The following is a 20,743-nucleotide window of genomic DNA, read 5'->3' on the forward strand; positions in this document are numbered from 1 at the left end:
GAGAGAATGAATCCTGACATGAAATACAGATTGCTACGGTTACTAGAAAACATATCTCTGCCAAGGCCGCATGATTTAATAAGTGCAACCTGGTCTAAAAGACTCACAGTTCACAAAAACGTTGATATTACACCAGATTTACTGAAACCTGTTAACAAGTTTAGATAAAACAACCTCCTTGTAAGACATAAATATAATAGCGGGTATTTAGAGTGCTTTGCTTTGTCATTAAGTGCGTGTGGTGAAAGATTAGGTAACTGGCTCTCAAATTAATCTCTCACCTCCAGAATACGATATGTGGCTGAGGAGCCAGGAAAGTCACCATCAGCAACCTCTCTGCTTTGCTCCTGATCCAGACTGACTTGACTGTCCTGCTGACCGTCATCTGTGCCACATCCTTCCAGACGGGATTCATGATTCAGGCTACACTGTGGGGCCAACTCTGGGAACTCCGTGAAGAGCCAATGACGGTCTTTGAAGAAACGATTCTCATGGATTGTGTAAAAACCATTCCAGTACTCATTGGCCCTGCTGTCGTATTCCTCTGTAAGAAAAGGTGAGGCAGTAAAAGCCGGTGTTAAAGTCCTAATCTAGTACATTTTGCCATGTTTACAAATCAGATAAATAAAGATTAATAAGATAAATACTATCCATAAACAAATGATAAAATTGATTGTGGTGAATTTTACTGAAGCCTGATGCCTAAACCCAATTATCAAAGACAGCTCTCAAACATGAATTAACATAACATAACATAACATAACATAACATAACATAACATAACATAAAATGTAATATGTAATACAAATATAAACAATGAAAAGGTAAATATCTGTATCTTTTATCACATTGAAAATGAATGCATTACAACATTGGGGTACACTGTCCTCTCAATTAGAAACAGTTATAGTTCCGTTACTGAATCCTTGAGGCCGGTCACATTGTTTGGTTTATGTGTACGAGTCATGAGTCAAGGCAACAACAATGCAACCTTGTTTCTCTGGAGGTAGAGGCTGACTGTTTTCTGAGACTTTCTTCTTAGCAGCTGCTTCTTGGTCCTCAGTCCACTCCACATTGTCCCTGTTGACAACACAAAACTATTATCCAGTGTGGGGTAAGTGATGTGCTGAATTCCTGCCCTATCAGGATGGAGATACTTTATATTAGCTCTGATATAATTAGATGTGCAAAATAAGCAAACTCGTAAATGTATGTATCGGAACTGCAAGACAAAAAGTATAAAAACTATATTTAAGTTTTCATTCAAATGTCATTTTGTGATATTGGGATACAGATCTTATCCAGAACAGTTCTTACAGTTAATTTAGACAACAGAATACTATTTGGTACAAACATATAGTAAACTATATCTTTGGGATTTGGACAGTTGGCCATACAAGACAAGACATTTGAAGACTTCACTTGGGTTTTTGGGACATGACCACATGATTACTTGAGTTGCAGCCCTAATTGCCCTAACTATCATTTTTATAACAAATTGACTTAATTGGAATTAGCATTATCTTAGCATTTAACACCCTGTCCTACTGTATGTTCAGATGATATGAGCTGAAATTATGTGAGAGTTCCTCTACAAGCAGCAAATATATGCAGATATCATTGCATCAAAATAACAAGACATCGATCTCCAATCAAAACAATAAACAGAAATCATAATCAATGGCAAGCCATAGCTAACAAATGATAGCTTTTACATCTGGGATTTCTTGCTTAAGTCACCGACCATGCGTTGTGCTGGAAGACCTGCCGCGGGTCTGTGAGGAAACGAGTCCCGAACTGAGGTCTCTTTACATCTCCGGTGGATGAATCTGACAGAATCAGCCCTGTTTCGCTGCTGCTTCGCTCCACTCCGTCCACGGCATGGGGCGCCGCCATGTTGGAACTGACGCGACGGAAGAAGGGCCGTACATTTAAGCATGCTGCGTTCAAAGACTATCAGAAATATTAAATTCAAGACTGATAATAGAAATGCAACACGTACAAAAAGTTGCAGGAGGTGGGTGCAAAGCATTTCAACAGTGGTCAGAATGTTTTTTTTTTTAACGCATTATGTTGTTTCATGGGCTGTAAATATTTGCTACTGAAATGTTTCCACTTAGTAAAACTGGTTACATATAACTCGGAACATTTTCCCTTGCTATCTTTTCCTCTGTAGTTTTGTCTGTTTCCGCAACACTACGTATCTGCGTCATTCTTTGCCACATTATAATGAACTGTTCCTATTATCCCTTGGCCAAAGAACAGACTGCATCATAAGACCTATTCTGGGCATAAATGGTCGTGATTTATATGTGTGCCATACTGTGCGAGACCCGTGAAGTTGACACGCTTCTTTATCGAGATATCGATGGATGCATAGGTAGCATACAACTAGCTCTACTGATAATTCACAACCAGGCTATAGTAATCCAGCCGTTTACACTCTACTATACGCTGCTTGACAACAAAATGATCTGCACAAGACTTTCAGGCTGCGCGTCTACAGGTATGCTGCAGCTTTTCAGCAGTGCAGTGTTCATACACTAGAGGGAGACATATGCCAGGATTATCTTTGCTAAGGCTTATTTGTGTCACTCTGACCCACATGTATGTGGAGAACGCTGAGACTGAAATTGTATGGTCTCTCTCTCTCTCTCTCTCTCTCTCTCTCTCAAAACCACTCCTTGCAAACAAAGTGACGAACAACAGTACAGTACTTGTGTGGAAATGTTTGAAATTAAAATCAAAATAGACATTTAAACTGGTTATGGTGCATTTTTGGATTGATTTTTGTTACCACCTATAAGTTCCGCCCCAGGACATTAACCGTCTTCTTGCACTCAGAGTTTTTGTGCAGAGCCTACAGCAGCTAGTTAATAACTTTATATATATTTTTAGCCTTGAGGCAGAGATTTACTGATGAATACTTTGACAGAGACCAGTCAAGGAAATTAAGTCTCTGCATTACATTTGTCTTTTGTACAGATTCATGCACATCTGAAATTATAGCTTTTGCATGCACAGCAAGGGCAACCTTAGAATGTAATTTACTACAGTAATAATCTTGACGTAGTTGTTGTGATGACTTTCAAGTGAGGAGGTAGTCAACATCTGGAATGAACTAGACTTACAAAGACCCCCTCCTGGTACTACAGATAGATACTCATCATTTAGAACAATGATGTGCTGTGAGGTTCAGCAGAAGACCAGAGAAATGCCACATGCCAGTGATCAAATATGTTAAAGTGGTGAAACCTAAGTTAATTGGAAGAGGCTTTAAACATGTGTGGTAATTTCCTCAAGAGTCACTTTGATATTATTCATAACAAATAATGAATGTAATTAGAAAATACCAGAATATGATCATATTTGAGGTACATTTAACCAGTGCGATGAGCATTACCTATAGACTCTATATTTGTTGTAGTTGTAACTTAATGTTGATTAATAGTGGAATTAATGACATATTCATACATCCATATCAGGTTGGTGTGAGCAAGATATGATGGCAGAAGTTTTATGACTACAAACAGCATCCAAGAAGTAAATAAAGAAGAGGGGAAATGACGGTTGACCACAAGGGCAGTACAACAGGAAATAATTTCTATAGTTTAAAGAGATTGGCAACAGACAGGAAATTCTCAATTCTATACACTGACATCTATTAAGTAGTATTTTTCAAACGACCACATTGTTTTACACCAAAACACTGGAATTGACTTAATTGCATGAGCAGAGAAGGAGAAGCAAGGTTCCACCTGAAAGCAGAGTAAGGTATAGTTGAGTGGCTTCATTTCTACAGTTGAAAGAAAGAATCAAATTCTATCACATTATCTCGATTACAGACTCAACTCTAAATAACATCAATCTGTACATTGATTCCTCCCTGCTTCAACACATCATAATACAAAGTTTAGATGTACAGTTTTACAGTGACGAAGTAAACGTGACTTGGAATATCAAATAAAATGGAATAAACTACTCACTCATCACATGATGATGCAGCTCAACCTCAACATCTGTTCCTGCTTCCATTGAGTGTGCTCATGTGCTCCCCACTCCAGCAGTCATGTATGGATGGAAAACGTCATGAGGTCGAGGAAAATGTGAAGGAGGATTCATAAGGACTTAGAAAAACACAACTGTAGAGATAGAGATAGAATCCAACTGCATTTACACTAGTTTTTTTCTTAAACTAACTTTATTCATAACACATGGACGATATAAACTCCTTTCCTAACCACAAGAAGAAAGCAAACACAATTGAAATGTTGAAATAAGATAATATGAAAGGAATACAAAAGTAGAGGAAATAGAGTTATTAGAATGATAAAAATAAAAATAAGGAGCTCAGACTTGAGTATACAGAGTCTCCTGACGTGCAGATTTGACATTTTTGTATGTATGTTGTTTGTATGTGTTAGGAAGAGAAAATTAATTTTTAGTGCGTTCCATAACAGGAGGGGAGTTAGTCAAACAACATTTAGAATTTTGTTTTAATGATGATATTGTTAAGTATAAATTCGATATGCTCTTTCTTCATGATGACTCCTAACTGGACAGATCTGAAAGAGAAGAAATCTATATTTATGGATTTGGAGCTCAGTCGATCATGTAAGGATTTCCATCAGTTTTGGATCATGGCACAAACTGATTCTCTGTTGTTTCTACATTTATGTGGGTCTGCCGTGTTGAAACTACAATGGTGCGTCGCTTTGAATGTTGCTGCAGCAAGGAATTGTGGGACAGCATTTTCTCTTTTCCTATCAAAAAGGAAGTTCCGGTGTTTCGTATGCTAAAGGAGATAAGATAGGAAGCATCGAGGCTCCTCATTTAGAAAACTGGACCAGCTCTTATCATGGCTCCTCCTCAGATACTTCAAGGTCATTTTACTCAGTTTGAACCTTCCTAAACAAAAATTTTTATTTCTCAGTATCTGGAGCTGGATGGACACACGTCTGTCTGACTATGGTTGCACTTGGATCATCTTCCGAATGCACCTACGAGAGCGAGGCAGTTGAGGATCCATCATCACTACCTGTCCACACTGAAGGCTAGTTGTGTCCTTCTGCTTCTGCTTCTTAGGTCGAGGTTGCAGGTTTGGTAGATATTGACGAATGAAACTTGCCCTCAAATTGTAAGTCAGAGTTTGACTATGTTGCCATCTCCTCTTCCCAGTCTGGTAGGTGTTGGTCACTTGAAGAAGGGAAGCATCCCATTGCCCCATGAGCAGCATATTTGGGGTGACAGGATCAGAATCGGCCATGTTGGATTATATCAAGCTCCCCTCAACCCCCACAAGTACAGTGTGGTGCGCTGGCTCAGGGATGGACTGACTTCCCAGAACCGCATGAAGAGCATCCTTATTTCCCTTTTCCAAACAAGGGAAAGGACAAAGACAAAGAATGTGACAGTGCTGTGTCTTTAGTGGGAGTGTGTGCGTATGTGTGTGTGCGTGCGCATGTGTGTATGTGTGTGTGTGTGTGTGTGTGTGTGTGTGTTTCTTAGTCCATAAAAGGCTTGAAACTAGTTCAGCCTCCTAAAGCTCTCTCTCTCTCTGTCTGAGCCTCCTGACTCTAGAAATTTGATTGGTTAAGAACCCCTGCATTCATGTGATCTCATATGCTTTGTCATTTCAGACTCCATTTCCTCTTCCTGTTGTTTCTGGATTTCTTCCAATCCCATCAATTTCAGTTTGTCCAAGTAGAATGAGAACCACTCTGTACAGCTTAGCAAGAAGTATGCTGTCCATGTCGAACACTCACTGATGAGGTGATAAGCTCGAGGTCGCCTGTCTCGCTGGCTTCTAATGCTTCCTGATGATGCCATTTTTGGCTTGGCTCCTAATTGGTTAGTCTGTGTTGCTGCAAGAACTCAGCCATGGGTTTACACAGGGTTTACAGGTCCCAGCATAGTGGCTTGGCTGTCCACGAGCATGGATGTGAAAATTTCTCCAGCTTTTTTCCAGAGGGAATCAACAGGTCCTAATGGCGTTATTAGTGGAAAGAGAAGTTTTAGCCAAATCTACGATTTTTCATGAGAATGTGTCGACTCATTTCAACCAGTCAATCTCCAACATTTGCAGTAGATACTGTAACATAGTTTAATGTGCAGGTTTCTGTGGTCATTTTGCAATAGTCTGGTGCTGGCTTCACAAAACTTAAGCACCGGTTCTGCTGTACGTTATTGTGGAGACGGAGCAGATACCTGCTGCCATCAGATGGCTATAAAGAGGCTCATAACGCATTCATTCTTGGCACTGAGATTGCAGTGCGCTGCTGGATTTTGCATCGCCACACCCATTTCGGTGTCTCCCATCCCACTGCAGAGCACAGAGAGTCACCAAATGACTAAACCTCTGTGCATCACATGAAAATACCAGTTCACCGGTGTGCCACAATCAATTGGCATGAAAATAAAACTCCATGCCATTTGATTTGTCTTGACAACCATCTCACAGAGTAAATGCAGAAGGAGTTACTTTCTCTATTCAGATGCTTTAAACACTTATTGCTTTGGATCTGAATTATGAATCTATTTTGTAAGTCTGATTAATACAGAGAAAAAACAGCTTTGACGTTTGTTGAAACAAACCCAAATGTCAAGAATCACACAGAAATTGGTGAAGTCAGGTATAACAAATCTTTATTCATTCCCTCAGTGTAAAGAACTAGAACTAAATCACAGACTTCTTTAAAAAAGTGTGCAAAAAACAAACAAACAAACAAACGGAACAAACAAACAGAACAAACAAACAACAAACAGAACAAACAAACAAACAAACAAACGGAACAAACAAACAAACAAACAAACGGAACAAACAAACAAACAAACAAACAAACAAACAAACAAACAAACAAACAAACAAACGGAACAAACAAACAAACAAACAGAACAAACAAACAAACAAACAGAACAAACAAACAAACAAACGGAACAAACAAACAAACAGAACAAACAAACAAACGGAACAAACAAACAAACAAACAGAACAAACAAACAAACAAACAAACGGAACAAACAAACAAACAGAACAAACAAACAAACGGAACAAACAAACAAACAGAACAAACAAACAAACGGAACAGACAAGTATGCAGTGAGTTTTCAGGCTATGTCCTGAGAGAGGATCAGAGCTGCACAACCAAAATACACCTCACACTGAACTAAAATCCGTTATTAACAATTACATGGAACTGTGGCCGATGTTGTTTGATGTGCAATAAAATCTGCCCATATACACAAATAAAGACCATGTTATTTCAGTAAAACACAGAGCTGCTCAGTAGAAAATTGAAACTATTAAACCAAACTATTTACAGTTCAGCAATGGTTGGACAGAGAACTATTATTGAAGCACTTTTACAAATGAAATTCACACTAAAACAGCCCAACAAACACAAAAACAGGTGATGATGCAGTGTTAAAGAAACATGTCAAAGCATTAATAAAGTTACCATTGGTATGGATTTCAAAAACAATAGAGACCACGATCATCACTGTAAACCAAGTGGTGTAAATGATTGATAGGGACAAAGATCTTTACAATCGGTCCATTATTGATCAAGAACGGTATACCAGGCAACGCTAAGCAGCTGCAGCAACGTAAATAACAGGGCATTCGACACACAAACAAACACACCGACTGATCGAAGCAGTGGTAGACCAGCATTTCCTGTGTTGTACGAGGTAAAATGAGTCTGCTGGCTTTGATCTTAGAACTGGTTAAACAAAGATCTTATTCTGTAACCAAAATGTCTATCTCTGTAAGAATCCAATCCTGCAATAACAACTCTGTCAGTGGCAAAATCAGGCACTTATAGTGGATATACTTTGACACAATCAAATACCCTGTTGTTTACATTGCAGCAGCTGTTTAGCGGTTGCTGGGTGTACTGTTATTGCTCAATAGTTGACCAAGTGCCAGAAATCATTTACACCCAAAAACATGGGAAAATAATTTGCAGGTTCAAAAATCCTGTTTAACTGTTCCACATAGTGCTGCATTCTTGTCAAAATCATTACTATTAACAATTTGTATTAGAAAAAAAAAGGAAGTGGTAATGCATACGAAAGCCCCTGAAGCATGTTGTAATAATGTATTCAAATTCTACAGTGCACATTTTAGGTTCACTGATTTCATCTGAAATTGCCATTTTCGAAAAAAGGCAATTTTGAAATAGGCTGCAGCTGCACTCTGAAAGAGAAAACTACATCATTTAAGATTCAAATGAAACAAGCCTTAGGTATAAATAATACATCAGACCTGCCTGAAGACACTGAAAAAGACCTCAGATTCTCTATGACGACTTCTTGCTATTAAATGGTGATTCCTATTTCCCTCTTAAAATGTGAGCAAAAACAAAAAAGTAATACCAAAAAAAATCTCAATCAAGATTTCCCAAAAAGAAGTGACAGTGATTCCCTTAAGTGTAACCTGACAGTGGACTTGCTTGAACTTCAGTCTGATTGCATGTGCATTACTGAGAAAGCGTAAAACAGAAAAGAGAATGCAAACCGTCTGTGACTTATATTAACATTTTCTAGTTATTTTTACAGTATGTACAAAGATTTCATCACATCATTGACAGCAATAATAACTGCTCTTCAGCTACAGTAGCTTGTCACGTGACAGTGTGAGCTTCTTCTCATCCATCTCTGAACTACTACATTCCACCTTTGTCATTGACCCCTGAGTTTTTCTCATCCCACTTGGTTGTTATTTGCCTCGGTACGCTATGTTGGTGAAGGTGGACGTGGCTCCTTTATACAAAGGATTGTTAGCCTGTGGAAAGAAAACAGAGGGTCTCACACAGAGGGTAGCCATATTCTGTTACAGCACTCCATTAGTCTCCGAAGGAGAAGCTGTAGCACATGTTATTATTTTAATTATATTCATTTCTCACCGTGTCCCATTTGGCTTTGGCTCTCTCCTCCTCAAACTTGGCGAACTCTCTGCGATCGTGGATGGTGACCAGCAGCTTCCAGATGAGCAGGCCAATAAGGCCCAGGAGCAGAATGGCTCCGGCCACCGCCAGGAGCACGACCAAGATGTCTGGGCCCTCGGGGCACTCTGACAGACGGGGGGGGGGGGGGCAGAGAGAGCAACAATTCAGTACGCTGATTCATTTGGGTTTCTCTGGAGTGGCAGAGTGTAGCTGTGGTTAAGTGGCTGATGAAGTGTTTTTTAGGAAGTAGCGTATCATTACATGCACACACTGCTCCTCTGGTGCTGTGCTGCAGACTGCCAGGCACAGGGTGAAATTACATTCAAGAACACACTATTCTGTCCTAATAATGTTCCCAAAACATGATGCACAGTTTAACTGTCTCAAACATGCGCAGAAACTCTTACAGTACCTGGCTCTTTCACCACATACAGAATGGATGTGCCACTTTCATCTTCGTAGTACTGGAAGTGCACCACGCAGTCATTTTCATCTTTGTAGGAGCAATTCACTGCATTTCTGTCATGGACAACTGTGGGATGAAGATAATAATAAGAAGAAACATGGTAATGCAATGATTTAAGGTATCATAAGTTAACATATAAGATTCTGCTCATGTGATCAGCAGCAGGGAAACAACACTAAAGCCTTTCCACAACAGGTCAGAATTACACTACGTACAATGGAGATTACAGATGGAAGATTTCTCACCCAGTTTATCCACGATTATAATTTCATTTTTGCAGATTCTACTGCAGCTGTTGTCTTCGGCGTACTGCCCTCTCTTGAAGCGCTGACACTCGACACACGCCCTGCAGACAGAGTCCTGTACTGTAACCTTTATACGATTCACAGTGTCTCTTTAGTGGCAGTGTGTTCAGTTTGATACACAAGCAGTGGATGAAAGAATAGAAACACTAAGAGCTTAGCTGCACGTACATCAAGATGAACCTGTGTTAGTATCTGCTGACATATTGAGGCCACGGGGGAAGGTTTGTTATCATCCTGGAATGTTAAAGCAATCGTAAGCTCTCAAATTCTTTGCTGCAGATTGTTTTTACCGGCGAGCGGCAGGGCCTGAAGACTGCAAAGTTAGCTGTTTAATTGATGGGAGAATTTGTTAAGAGGAAAATTGTTTTAAGGTATGATAAGATTTTTTTTTTAATTACATGATATGTCATTGGTCAATAGGCTGATCTGTCACTGAGCCCAAAACAGAGCAACATATCTCACCAGCTATTAGCCTGACTGCCATGATATTGGGTATAGATATTGATGGTCCTCAGAATGATCTCTAATAATATGATCGATCCCTTCATCTGATGCCAGTATAAGGTCAAAATAATCTAACATTTTCAGTAGTTGAATTTCTGTCATTTTTTTTCTGTGGATATCCATATTTCATGTCTCATATTTTCAGTTCTTTTAATGACACTGCAATGGCAAATGTTTTGATTTTGAAAATTTAGTGGGTTCACTGCACACATTCATGGTCCCCAAAGGATGAGCCATTTCCGGTTTGGGCACTCCTTTTGCACCACCCTCAGGATTTGGATCTCATAAACTAATTTCATGGTCTACTGCATGAAATTTGTTGAGCACACTCCTGCTCCCAGGGAAATAAAGCCCGTGGCATCTCCTCTAATGCAAACCTTAGGACAAAACTAATGTTTTTAGCCTCACGACTGCTTTAAAATGTTTGTTCTTTCTAAAACAATGCAGCATCTGGGAATTGTGACTCTGTGCGGTTGAGAATAAGTCACATCAAAATTTACATATTTTATTTTTATATGTTTTTTTTTCCCTGTTATTTTGTCCATTCTTTCATCTTGTCAGCTCAAACACTCACTTTTTTATGGTGCAGGAATCGGGGCAGGTGGGGCATTTCTCGCAGGTAGCTCCGTAGGCACCAGGCTGAGTGCAGTGACAAACCCCACACTCACAGTTACCGCGGGCGCTGCACAGCAGGCCGATGCTGGACATGCAGGTGTCTGTGCGGGTGGTGCAGTTGCAGTTTTCTCCTTTCCAGCCGGCATTACACTCGCAGTAGCCACAGTTACACCTTCCATTATCTGGAAGAAATAAAAAAAAAAAAAAAAAGGGTGAGGATGATCATATAAGTCCTTTAAAATATATATTCTTATTATCTTAACACATGTTCATTCACATATGTTTTTCAGTGTCCATAATCACATGGGTGGGGCCGGGCAAACACTGCTATGAATACAAATTATGCAATTAGAAAATGAATTACAGAGTGAGTGTGTTTTATTGTTTTAGTTCTGTAATGTCTTTGAGTTGTGTGTAGTTGCCTATTAACCTGTGTGTTATGATTAGGCAAGCGTACCTGCGGATGTAGATTCTGCAACCCTGTAATTAATAGTTAAGTATAAAGTGTGACTAAATTGTTGTTTGCGCAATTATCTACACTTGCATTTTGTGGGTTTTTTTTGTTACAAAAGCCATGTCATTCTAGGACCAGTGTTACGATGACACAGCCGTTTGCTGACAGAATCCGGAGGCGAGCTTTTCTCCCCGGATAACGGAGAGCGACCTCACATCAGCACACTAAGCTACCTTAGAAACAAAGACAGATCCCCAGAGACTACAACGTTGTTAGCAAGAAACCAAACAGGATTTAGCACTGGATGACTAAGAGCAAAGTGAGTGAGTCAGAGCCCAGCAGGATCAGACGAGGGGAGTGACTGGTCATGAAATATCACAGAGGGTTCAAGGGTCCCTAATTCCAAGGCTCAGAACAAATCATCCAGTGTTGTAAACTCGAGGAAACAATGCCCCAGTCTGCACCCTGTCAACTATAGCTTCTCCGCAGGATTGCATTTTTAGAAGTGATGGGATCAGACACGGTTCCTGGTGGTGTTGTCACTGGTTAATGGTTAACACTCTCATGCGAGAGAGTGAGTAATATTTCTTGATGTCAGCAAGACAGCAGCAGAGACATGTTGAAAAACTTTGAAAACAAGAAAAACCGGTGATATGTTTAGTTAAAAACGTTGCGAGACAAGCCTGTCATTGTAACAATGGATATTTTTACAGTGTATAGCACTTAAACTTGACAAGAGTAGTAGTCGAGTTAGTAACTGTCTTGTTCTCATTATCCTGATGCCATTAAGTTGATTCACACACATAAAAGGGAGTTTTTAGGTTTACATCATCCTGCTCTCGCTGTGAGACTGCACAGTAATACGTCCCATTAATCACATGGCCGGGCTTTAGGGAGGCCTAACGCGGGGGCCATGATAAAAGGATAGAAGCAGGGATGAAGACAGAACAGTTTAAACAGAACGGTGCACAGCTGGAAGAAGAGAGGGAACTGCGGAGATAGAGACATGCTGTAGAGAGAAGAGGTTGGGCAAATTGCCAGGAGAGGAATGCAAACTTTTCTTGTTCCCTCTGTCTCCCTCATATTTATGGGCCCTGGGGCTGTGCTCGCCGACTGCTGCTCCCTGGCCCTGCACCAGGAAATACACAGCCACAGGGAATATCACAGAGATGGAGCTTTTCGTAGCTCCAATTGAGCTGGGGCCGAGGGACGCTTGTTCTTTAAAGACAAAGACTGTCATGACTGTGTTGAGACACAGCGACTTAGTGGTCCAAAATTGAGCTCTGTGGACTCTCTTATAGCGGTTATGGCTTTGTCTGTGCGTGGGTGTGTGGATTCGGTGAGTGTCTGCACCCGAGCCCCTTGTCATCCCTGAATACCTTTAATACCTGTCTCTCAGACAAACAACCTTCATTTAGAAAGATTCCAGTCCTCTCCCTGTTGATACAAGCCTACCAAATTCCTGGTAACATCTGCTCCTTAAGTAATGGTGCACCAACAGGGGGGAAATGTGGGGGTCTCAATGGAGTAAAGGCTGAGATATGTTGACATTTCGTCCCTGGTATCGATCAAGCTCCTACCCTTCCCATGATTCAACTTGATAGCATCTTTTAGACCCCTGCCTGCTTAGTAACCCACTTCTTTCAAACTCGAGGCGTGTTACAGGACAAGATGACACTGGTGACATTATTTTGTCAGATAAAGCAGGGCACTCTTATCTCCATTTAAATCAGTGTTAATATGCACATTTGCTTAATGTATGTAAAGATAAAACAACAGTTTTCCCATTCTGCTATTCCTACGCTCCTCCTCCTTATAATCACAGACCCAAGCTGCTTTTACATTACATTGCCCAGTGACAAAGCCTATTAAAGTTTTATCACCGTGATTGAGTAACTGTGCACTGAGCTGTGCAGACTTGTAGAACATCGTGCCCCACCGCTGTGAGTGATAAGGACACTCAGGCAGCACTAATTGGGTGTGTTCTCCGACTGCGAGCTGGTCATTTGTAAGCTTTACTGTTTATGCTCAGCAGTCGAAGTATGCAATTATTTATGTGGCTTTTACAAGCAGGCAAAGACAGTAATAATAATGGGGCATTCGCTTTGAAAAGGCTATGGATTTTTTCATTTGTCAAGCTGAGTAACAGGAAACTATGTAAACTGACTAAGGTGTGTTTACGGACTGATAGGAGAGAAAAGGAAGGGAAAGGTGACCTCATCTTTCCTGCGGCCAGGGGCATGAAATAAAGGGAATGTTCTGACCCCAAGAAAGACCAGCCTGACGTCAGTAGATGCTGGTCTTGTTTTTTTAAGCATTCAGCCCCTATTGGGAAATGGACGTTACTTACAGTATATAGCGCTTTTCTTATCAACCACTCAAAGCTCTTTACAATACATTCGCCACATTCACTCACACATTCATACATTACATACACACCCGCACAGTGACGGATCAGCCATCAGGGGAAATTTTGGGTTCAGTATCTTGCCCTCCAACACGCGGACTGGAGGAGCCGGTGATCCAACCACTGACCTTCTTATTAGTGGACCTCCTGCTCCACCTCCTGAGCCGCCGCCGCCCCAAAGTATATAATAAAGGCCATAATAAAAACCTTCTTACCATGACAAAGCAGTGCGCCTTGAATTTTTAGGGGTGGACATGATTGCCTACCAGAGCATCAAGAGCACCTGTTACATCACTTCACTGGTCATGACAGAAAGAAGAAATTTACTCACTGGAGCAAAGCGCATCTTTGAAGTACGCGCAGCTGAAGTCGTCACACTCGCAGTACTTTCCCCACACCTGACCGTATTCGTTTGTATGGCAGGAGCACTGTCCACACAAACAGTTGCCTTTGCCACTGCAGATGGGGCTGCCCGGCTTCGGGATGCAGTTAACATCGTCGGTTTGGCTGTAGTCCTCCACTGAGCAGTCGCATCGAGGGCCCAGACGACCCTGGTGACACTGGCACACGCCGCACTCGTAGGTCCCGTTGCCGTTACAGAGGGGGCTGTCGACTTCTGCCGCTGCCTCACAGTCGCAACCGCAGGCGAAGTCCACCCTGACCTCCAGTGTATCCTTGAACCCCCGAGGTTTGATGGTAAAAGTGCGGCTCTTCTCCTTAGGGCAGCCACGCAACTGAGCGTCCACGCTGAATGACACCTGAAGAGGAGGACATGTCTCTGTGACAATCTGTGTGGGTGTATGTAGCTGTGAGAGAGCCTGCCACTGTGTGTGTGTGTGTGTGTGTGTGTGTGTGTGTGTGTGTGTGTTAACTGTGCCCCTTGCTGCTCTTCTTGAATAAATGTGCTGATCCTGATTCCTGGTGTGACTGGTATTCTGCAGCTGCTCCATGTAGACACCAGATGTGGGACATTATCAGTATCTCAGCTGCTACGTACCGTGTCTCCGATCTTGAGGCCAGAGCAGGACCTGAGTCCCTGGATAACCTCCCCATTCAGGCAGGTGGCATTGAAGGAGAGATTCAACTCCTCCGGGACTCCCAGCAGCTCCAGCTCCATATTAGAGCGAATTTTCTGCTCAACATAAATTTATCAATCACACTTTATTTAGTTGGTTGTATTACACAGATGAAATAAATAACATTCATTTGCATGTTCACCTCACTGTGTTGAACTCAGGAAGCTCTTACCGCATAAGCCTCTTCAATGAGCTGAATAACGTTCCCAGAGTCGTCGGACAGCGTCCCCACGGTCGTGCCCGGGATGAGCTGACTGTACGACTGAGGAGACGCACGTGGCGGGAAGATGAGTTTTTGAGTTTTTACAAACAAAAAATTAAAATAAATAAATTCACGCTGAGACACAAGCAGCACAGTTTGTTTACCTTGTAGAGTGGCACCACAAAGCTGGTCACGGCAAAAATTAAATTGATGTTGTTTTCAGACATTTTCTCGGTAATGAGCGCCAAGGAGGGATAGTCCTGGAGGACACAGGAAGGAAACAGTTTTCAGCAGAAGCCAACAACTCAGATAACTAATAAAAAGCATTGTGAATTACGGAAATGTCTGCCTTCACCAGCACAGTAGATTTGTTGTAAATGTTGTCACTATCTAGGTGACACTTTCCATCATTGGGCTGCACGATGCCCGCTATACGCCCATCCAGTGCAGTGTGAGTTTTGGCGTCAGTGGTGAACACCAGTAGGTGTGAGGCATCTGGGCGCCAGCCAATTTTCTCCTAAAGATGATTGACAAGTAAAAATCAAGTAAAGTTAGTGAAGGAAAGAGCAGTTTAGTTATGCACACACTCATCTCTGCACATCGCTGCACATGTGTGTGTGTGTGTGTATCTCTGTGTGATAACAGTTTTTATACCTTGCACACCACAGCCTGCATGACAGCATCAAATCCACCCTCTGGAGCATCTCTATTTCTAGACACATCCTGTTTCCCCACCTCCTCAGTGAAGCGCGCTACCTTATCCGTCAGCTGCAGCACGTGCTTGAACCCGAACTGAGCCTGGCATTTTTCATCAAGTCTGCATATATTGAACAGGTGAGAGGTGGATAAGAAATCAGTGAAGGAAAAAAAATTAATTTGAATTTGTTAAACTCTGGACAGGTTTCAGAATATTAGAAAATCTCCACCTCGGCTTCTTTTCCCACTCATAACATAACAGCAACCAAAGCCTCCCCACCTACCCATAGCAAGGGTTTGTGACGGCCTCTGGAGGATAGGTGTACATGTAAGGGGACATGGTCTTGTCCACAAAGGCTCCAAACCCCATGCGTAGGTTGCTTGTGGTGCGGCCCATGGTCACAGCGAGCTCACTGCCCAGAGTCTGAAGGCGAGCCAAGTCGTCCTTCATTGAAAAGGAAAGATCCATCAGATAGTAGAGGTCCACTGGGTAATCCTCCACCTGCTTCACTGTCACAGTGAAACGCTTGGTATCGCCTGAGCGGGAAAGAGAAGAGGGCGGGAGGAGAGGGAGGAGCGAGAGGAGCGGGAGGAGGAGGCGTTACACAGGATGAATCAGATAAATTGCACTGCAGGTTAAATGAGCTCAAGAGGTGTCTCTCGACCTTTCAGTGGAAAAGATGAAATATTAACTAATAATACAGTTTTAAAACCAGCTCTGCTGCATCAGACCGTTACAGTAGATCATGTAGAACATTAGTAATGGTACTGTAGGCGTGCAAGGGCACCAATGCATGTATCTGGTTTTGTACGGTTGTTAGTGTCTGATAAATGTGATATCTGATGTGTGTAAAAGTACCTGATCGTAGTACCATGTGAAGTCTCTGAGGTTTTATCTGAATGACATCATCAGCTGTGCCCGAGGCCTTGTCGCTGAGCGGGACATCCTCCTCAATAGTCATTGTGCTGGAGGGAAACTCCAGAGACGTCGCACTGCACCCTCCTTCCAGCAGGTTCTGCTTCAGGTCGCAGCGGGACACACTGGATCCCCCCTTACCAAATTCCTTAAACAACCACATCCGATAAGTTAAGCACTCAAAGAATTGATAAGTCAATAAAGGACCATTACATAAAAGAGAATGAATAGGAAAAAGCCTTTTTGGTCTGCTGCTTTATCCACCCAATAGCGGGCGTCGTTGTCTCTCCCATGCACCGGGGCTGGTTTCACAAAGACAGACTTTTTTACCGTGGCTTAGATATTACACATAGACTTCAGACAGACGTCTGAATTCACACCTTGCACAAAGCAGCTTAGGTCTTGACTATCTTAAACTGGACTGTGGTACAATGAATTCTGGGTAAATTAAGACTTTTCTCAAAAAGAAAAGAAAAAAAAAAAGGCCAACAGAGGAATGACATCCAACCACTCAGCTCTGTTTACTCCAGCAGAAAATGTTTGTCTTTTGGAAGAATTCAACAGCTACAAAGACATTTTACTTGAAGAGTGAAACAATAAAAAGAAAAGTCTGATTTGGAAAGCAATGGGTGCGGTGCTTACAAACTGTGCCCTTCTCTTTGCTCTCTCCATAACAGTGTTAACAAACCACTGTTTTCCTGTTTTTTTGTTGTTTCATGCTTCTGGTCAGCGCTGGTGTTATTGATTATTACCATGGTAACATTGGTCTAAGGCCCGAGTTAGCCTGTGTACTTAAAAAGTGTTTAATGTTTCTGGCTTAAAATGAGTCAGTCTGTATTTTTGCCAAATGGTCTTACTTGTATTAAAGTACTGTATGAGCAACATTAAGAGTCTGCTGAGAGCATGTTGAAGAGTCAACCAGAACAAACAGCAATAAGAAGAATGCAGTTGGGAAATGAGGGTTTCTGTTGCGACTTGCTGCACTGAGCGATGATGTGACTAGACACAATGTGTATGTGTGTTGTGTTTTTACCTCCTGAAAGCACCATGCACAGCTGGGGTGAACAGCCAAGCACTGTCGACAAGTGGTGACTCCTCGTGATGTGCAGATGTTGAAACCTGTGGCAACAACACATGTAACACAAAATACATGTCTTCTTTCCTTATATACAGTCATGGTTGAGGCACAGTGACACATTTATAAAGAAATGGATCAAAAGTATTATGCAACTCTAACCAACCAACCAACCAACCAGCCACGAACACTGATACTACGGCTATCAGGTTCTGTCTTTCACAAGAGTGCTGTTCATACATGGAAATGCTTTTTCAAGTCTCCATTACATTAATAATGCCGATCCTCATTATGCTCTCAGAAAGTTATTTCAGTATGTTAGCAAACTGCACCAAACCTGCTATTCGATGTAAGTCCACACACATACATTAATACCAAACTCTATTTGTTATCTAGTGTGGTCTATGGGTGTGGCTCACTTGAGCTAAACAAAAGAGCACAGTCACTAATGTTAATTCACCCATGTAAAAAGTGTGAAATATGAGTAAAGATCAACAATCTGACAGATTATATATGAAAACTTGAATATCTGCCTGACATCATATAAACACTCAAATCAACTGACTAAAAAGGGCCCCTAATGTAAATACACACAACTGATGGATTTGATAAGACACATATATGATCCTTCAGTTACAGCACTTGAGCTATTCCAAATAAACCCAACGGTAGCTTACAGACTGTAGAAAAGTCTGCCAGTGTTTTTATTTATTCATTTACTTATTCGTTAGGTTGGTTTTTGGCTTAATTAAGAGAAAGTAAACCCATGAAGTACACATACATACTGTATATGTATACTCAGTTATATGCTGACAATGGAACTGAAGACATCCTTGAAGTGACTGTGGAGCAGCCCAGCTCTAGGAAACAGTTTTCACTCCCTTATAAGGAAAGGTGGAGAAAGCTCCAGCGGAGCAATTACAACCAGCACTGCGGCTCCATTCACGTCAACCAACAGTGAATTACTCTTACTAGAGCACATTAGCCTATACTGAACAACTTTTACCATCAGCACATATAAAGTAAAATATATACCTTCGCCGATGCCCCTACAAGTCGGGTGGTACCCCCCCCCCCCCCCCCCCCCCCCAGCCCGCCTGAGCAGGTGAGCAACTTTTAAAAGTTGCCCAAAGAATAAAAAAAAACATCTTACCGAAAACTTGTGATGCCGACAGCAAGAAGAGAAACAGGATCACTTGACGGTTTAAAAACGTCCCCATGGCTGAAGAGTAACGGAGCCGAGCTGACATGAGTAGTCTGTGCGCCCTGTGGGCTTGTTCACTTCGCAACTTCAACGCCTTTCCTCATTCTTGACTCGACTGCACGCATGTTTGGTCACAAAGCTTTACCTCACACATGAAACTCTTTCCTCTCAGTCAGCTCCGTGTTTGACATGCAGAGACCCGTCTCTCTCTGCTACCATCACCTTTTAACACAAACTTGACTGATCACGACAAATCACTCAAAGCTGCTTCATTTCACTTCATTTTCAAACAGTGACAGACTTTAACAACCACTGTGGTTTTATTACGTTTTCTAAAGAAACTGCCTGACAGATTATTTAGGTCTCTACATCAAATGGATATTATGTATTTTAGCTTTAGTTTTCTTCTTAATTAAACTATACAAAGGAAATCAATCAAACTGCGACTTTAGAACACAATGCCATATTATGAATATCTATTAATAAGTGATTTACTACATTTTTTGTTTAACTTCTGCACAGTCACTTAGCAACGACCACATTCACTAATACTCACCTTTTTCCAGTTGACCTCTGTTTCAGCTGCGACTTGACCATCAGCACTAACATTAATGCACATTCATGTCTATTATTTTGTGACCTTACTGCAAACTGAGAACATGGTTAGAATTAGTGCGGGAGTAGCTCTGCGGTGGTAGAATATTTAACTTAACGTGGCAGTGGGATTAAACTCTGGAGATGGGCAGCACGTTGGACACATGCCTGCGGTGCTCAGGAGTTTGATGCTGCTTCCAGCACAGTTGCTGCTGCAGATACAGTTCATCTGAGACCACACAGCGCTTCTCTCGCGTTCAGTAAATAGGTATAAAGTGACTTAGTCCTATTAAATGTAAACCGCTTGGCATGTCACCCTGCCCTCTACTGGACTGAAGAGAGAACAGCATAACAGTTAATAGATAAACTGCACAAAAACCTATAGATAATCCTGCCATGAAACCCTGAATATCCACTTAGAACTGGCTTCAAAATCAAATCAAATTTGTTTGATTCAATCAAATCGAGTTTATTTATAAAGCACATTTAAAACAACCAGAGTTGACCGAAGTGCCGTTTGATAAAATACAAAGAAAATAGAATAATATGGCAACAGCCATAAGGCAACAAAAGCAAGGCAAGAATATTTGAGACGACAAACTATCCCACAGGTATAAGACAGACAGGGAACAGTTTACAATATAAAACACAAGGATAAAAGTGAAAAAACAAAACCTTAAGGAAACTCAAAAGCCTGAGAAAACATTTGTGTTTTCAGTTTAACCTTGAAAGTGTCCACGGAGGGGGAACACCGCCACAGTGAACGCACGATCCCCCTTTCCCCTCTGCCTCGACCGATGGACAGCCAGGAGCAGCTGGTCTGAGGATCTGGGAGATCTGGGGATGGAAAGGAGGTAGAGGAGCTCAGAAATGTAGGCTACTGGGGCGCCAGACCGTTTCAATCCTTCAAGAACAAATAAAAGAACCTTAAACTCAATGCGATGCGAAGTACAAGTGAGATGCTGAAGGAATTACCACAAAAACGTGAAGTAAACTTTAAGTTGTGATAGAAGGACCCCTAGTGGGAAAACATGGCCTACTATATGCTAGGGTCCACACAATAATAGAAGTCATCATGAATAGGTGAAGTCAGTAATTTCCTGACTTTTCAGGGTCCAAAATGACGAGCTATTGGCATGTTATATACGTTCCTTGAAACAGCTCTCTGTCCTCCTCAATGAGTGTATGAGTCTGTTAGTGTCTGCCCCAGAAAACTTCCCATTTCAGTGGATGATGGAGCAGGTGGAAATTTGCCAGCTTCTAAAACAAGGGGGGGTGGGG

The 20,743-nt window shown here is 41.6% G+C and overlaps 2 protein-coding genes across 2 annotated transcripts in view; both read right to left on the reverse strand.

The window, feature by feature from the left end:
• Positions 1-1,912, reverse strand: part of mettl2a (methyltransferase 2A, methylcytidine) — a 3,844-nt gene extending 1,932 nt beyond the window's left edge. Inside the window, exons 1-3 of the mRNA XM_023410941.2 lie at positions 1,745-1,912; positions 992-1,080; positions 282-544 (exon numbers count right to left, since the gene is read on the reverse strand). Of these exons, the coding sequence (XP_023266709.1) occupies positions 282-544; positions 992-1,080; positions 1,745-1,896 (504 nt within the window). The 5' untranslated portion in view covers positions 1,897-1,912. The remainder of the gene's footprint in view (positions 1-281; positions 545-991; positions 1,081-1,744) is intronic.
• Positions 1,913-6,628: 4,716 nt separating this feature from the next.
• On the reverse strand, positions 6,629-19,193 carry itgb3a (integrin beta 3a). Its single transcript, XM_023410993.2, has 15 exons — positions 18,818-19,193; positions 17,623-17,708; positions 16,533-16,737; positions 15,958-16,210; positions 15,632-15,794; positions 15,333-15,494; positions 15,142-15,237; positions 14,948-15,037; positions 14,697-14,831; positions 14,031-14,457; positions 10,798-11,020; positions 9,660-9,760; positions 9,361-9,480; positions 8,907-9,073; positions 6,629-8,785 (listed from the first exon to the last, which is right to left on the reverse strand). Exons 1-15 carry the CDS (start codon positions 18,912-18,914, stop codon positions 8,720-8,722), a joined length of 2,391 nt encoding a protein of 796 aa, XP_023266761.1. The 5' UTR covers positions 18,915-19,193; the 3' UTR covers positions 6,629-8,719.
• Between the last annotated feature and the right edge of the window lie 1,550 nt (positions 19,194-20,743).

This window comes from Seriola lalandi, unplaced genomic scaffold (genome assembly GCF_002814215.2).
Source record: "Seriola lalandi dorsalis isolate HSWRI2012SDOR001 ecotype SW California unplaced genomic scaffold, Sedor1 jcf7180002054443, whole genome shotgun sequence".
NCBI classification, from domain to species: Eukaryota; Metazoa; Chordata; class Actinopteri; order Carangiformes; family Carangidae; genus Seriola; species Seriola lalandi.

Coding starts and splice junctions, on each gene's coding strand:
- itgb3a (XM_023410993.2), bottom strand. CDS start 18,914: ATGTCAGCTCGGCTCCGTTACTCTTCAGCCATGGGGACGTTTTTAAAC. Junction 16,211..16,532: donor TCACATGGTACTACGATCAG/GTACTTTTACAC, acceptor TTTCCCGCTCAG/GCGATACCAAGCGTTTCACT. Junction 14,832..14,947: donor TCATTGAAGAGGCTTATGCG/GTAAGAGCTTCC, acceptor TATGTTGAGCAG/AAAATTCGCTCTAATATGGA.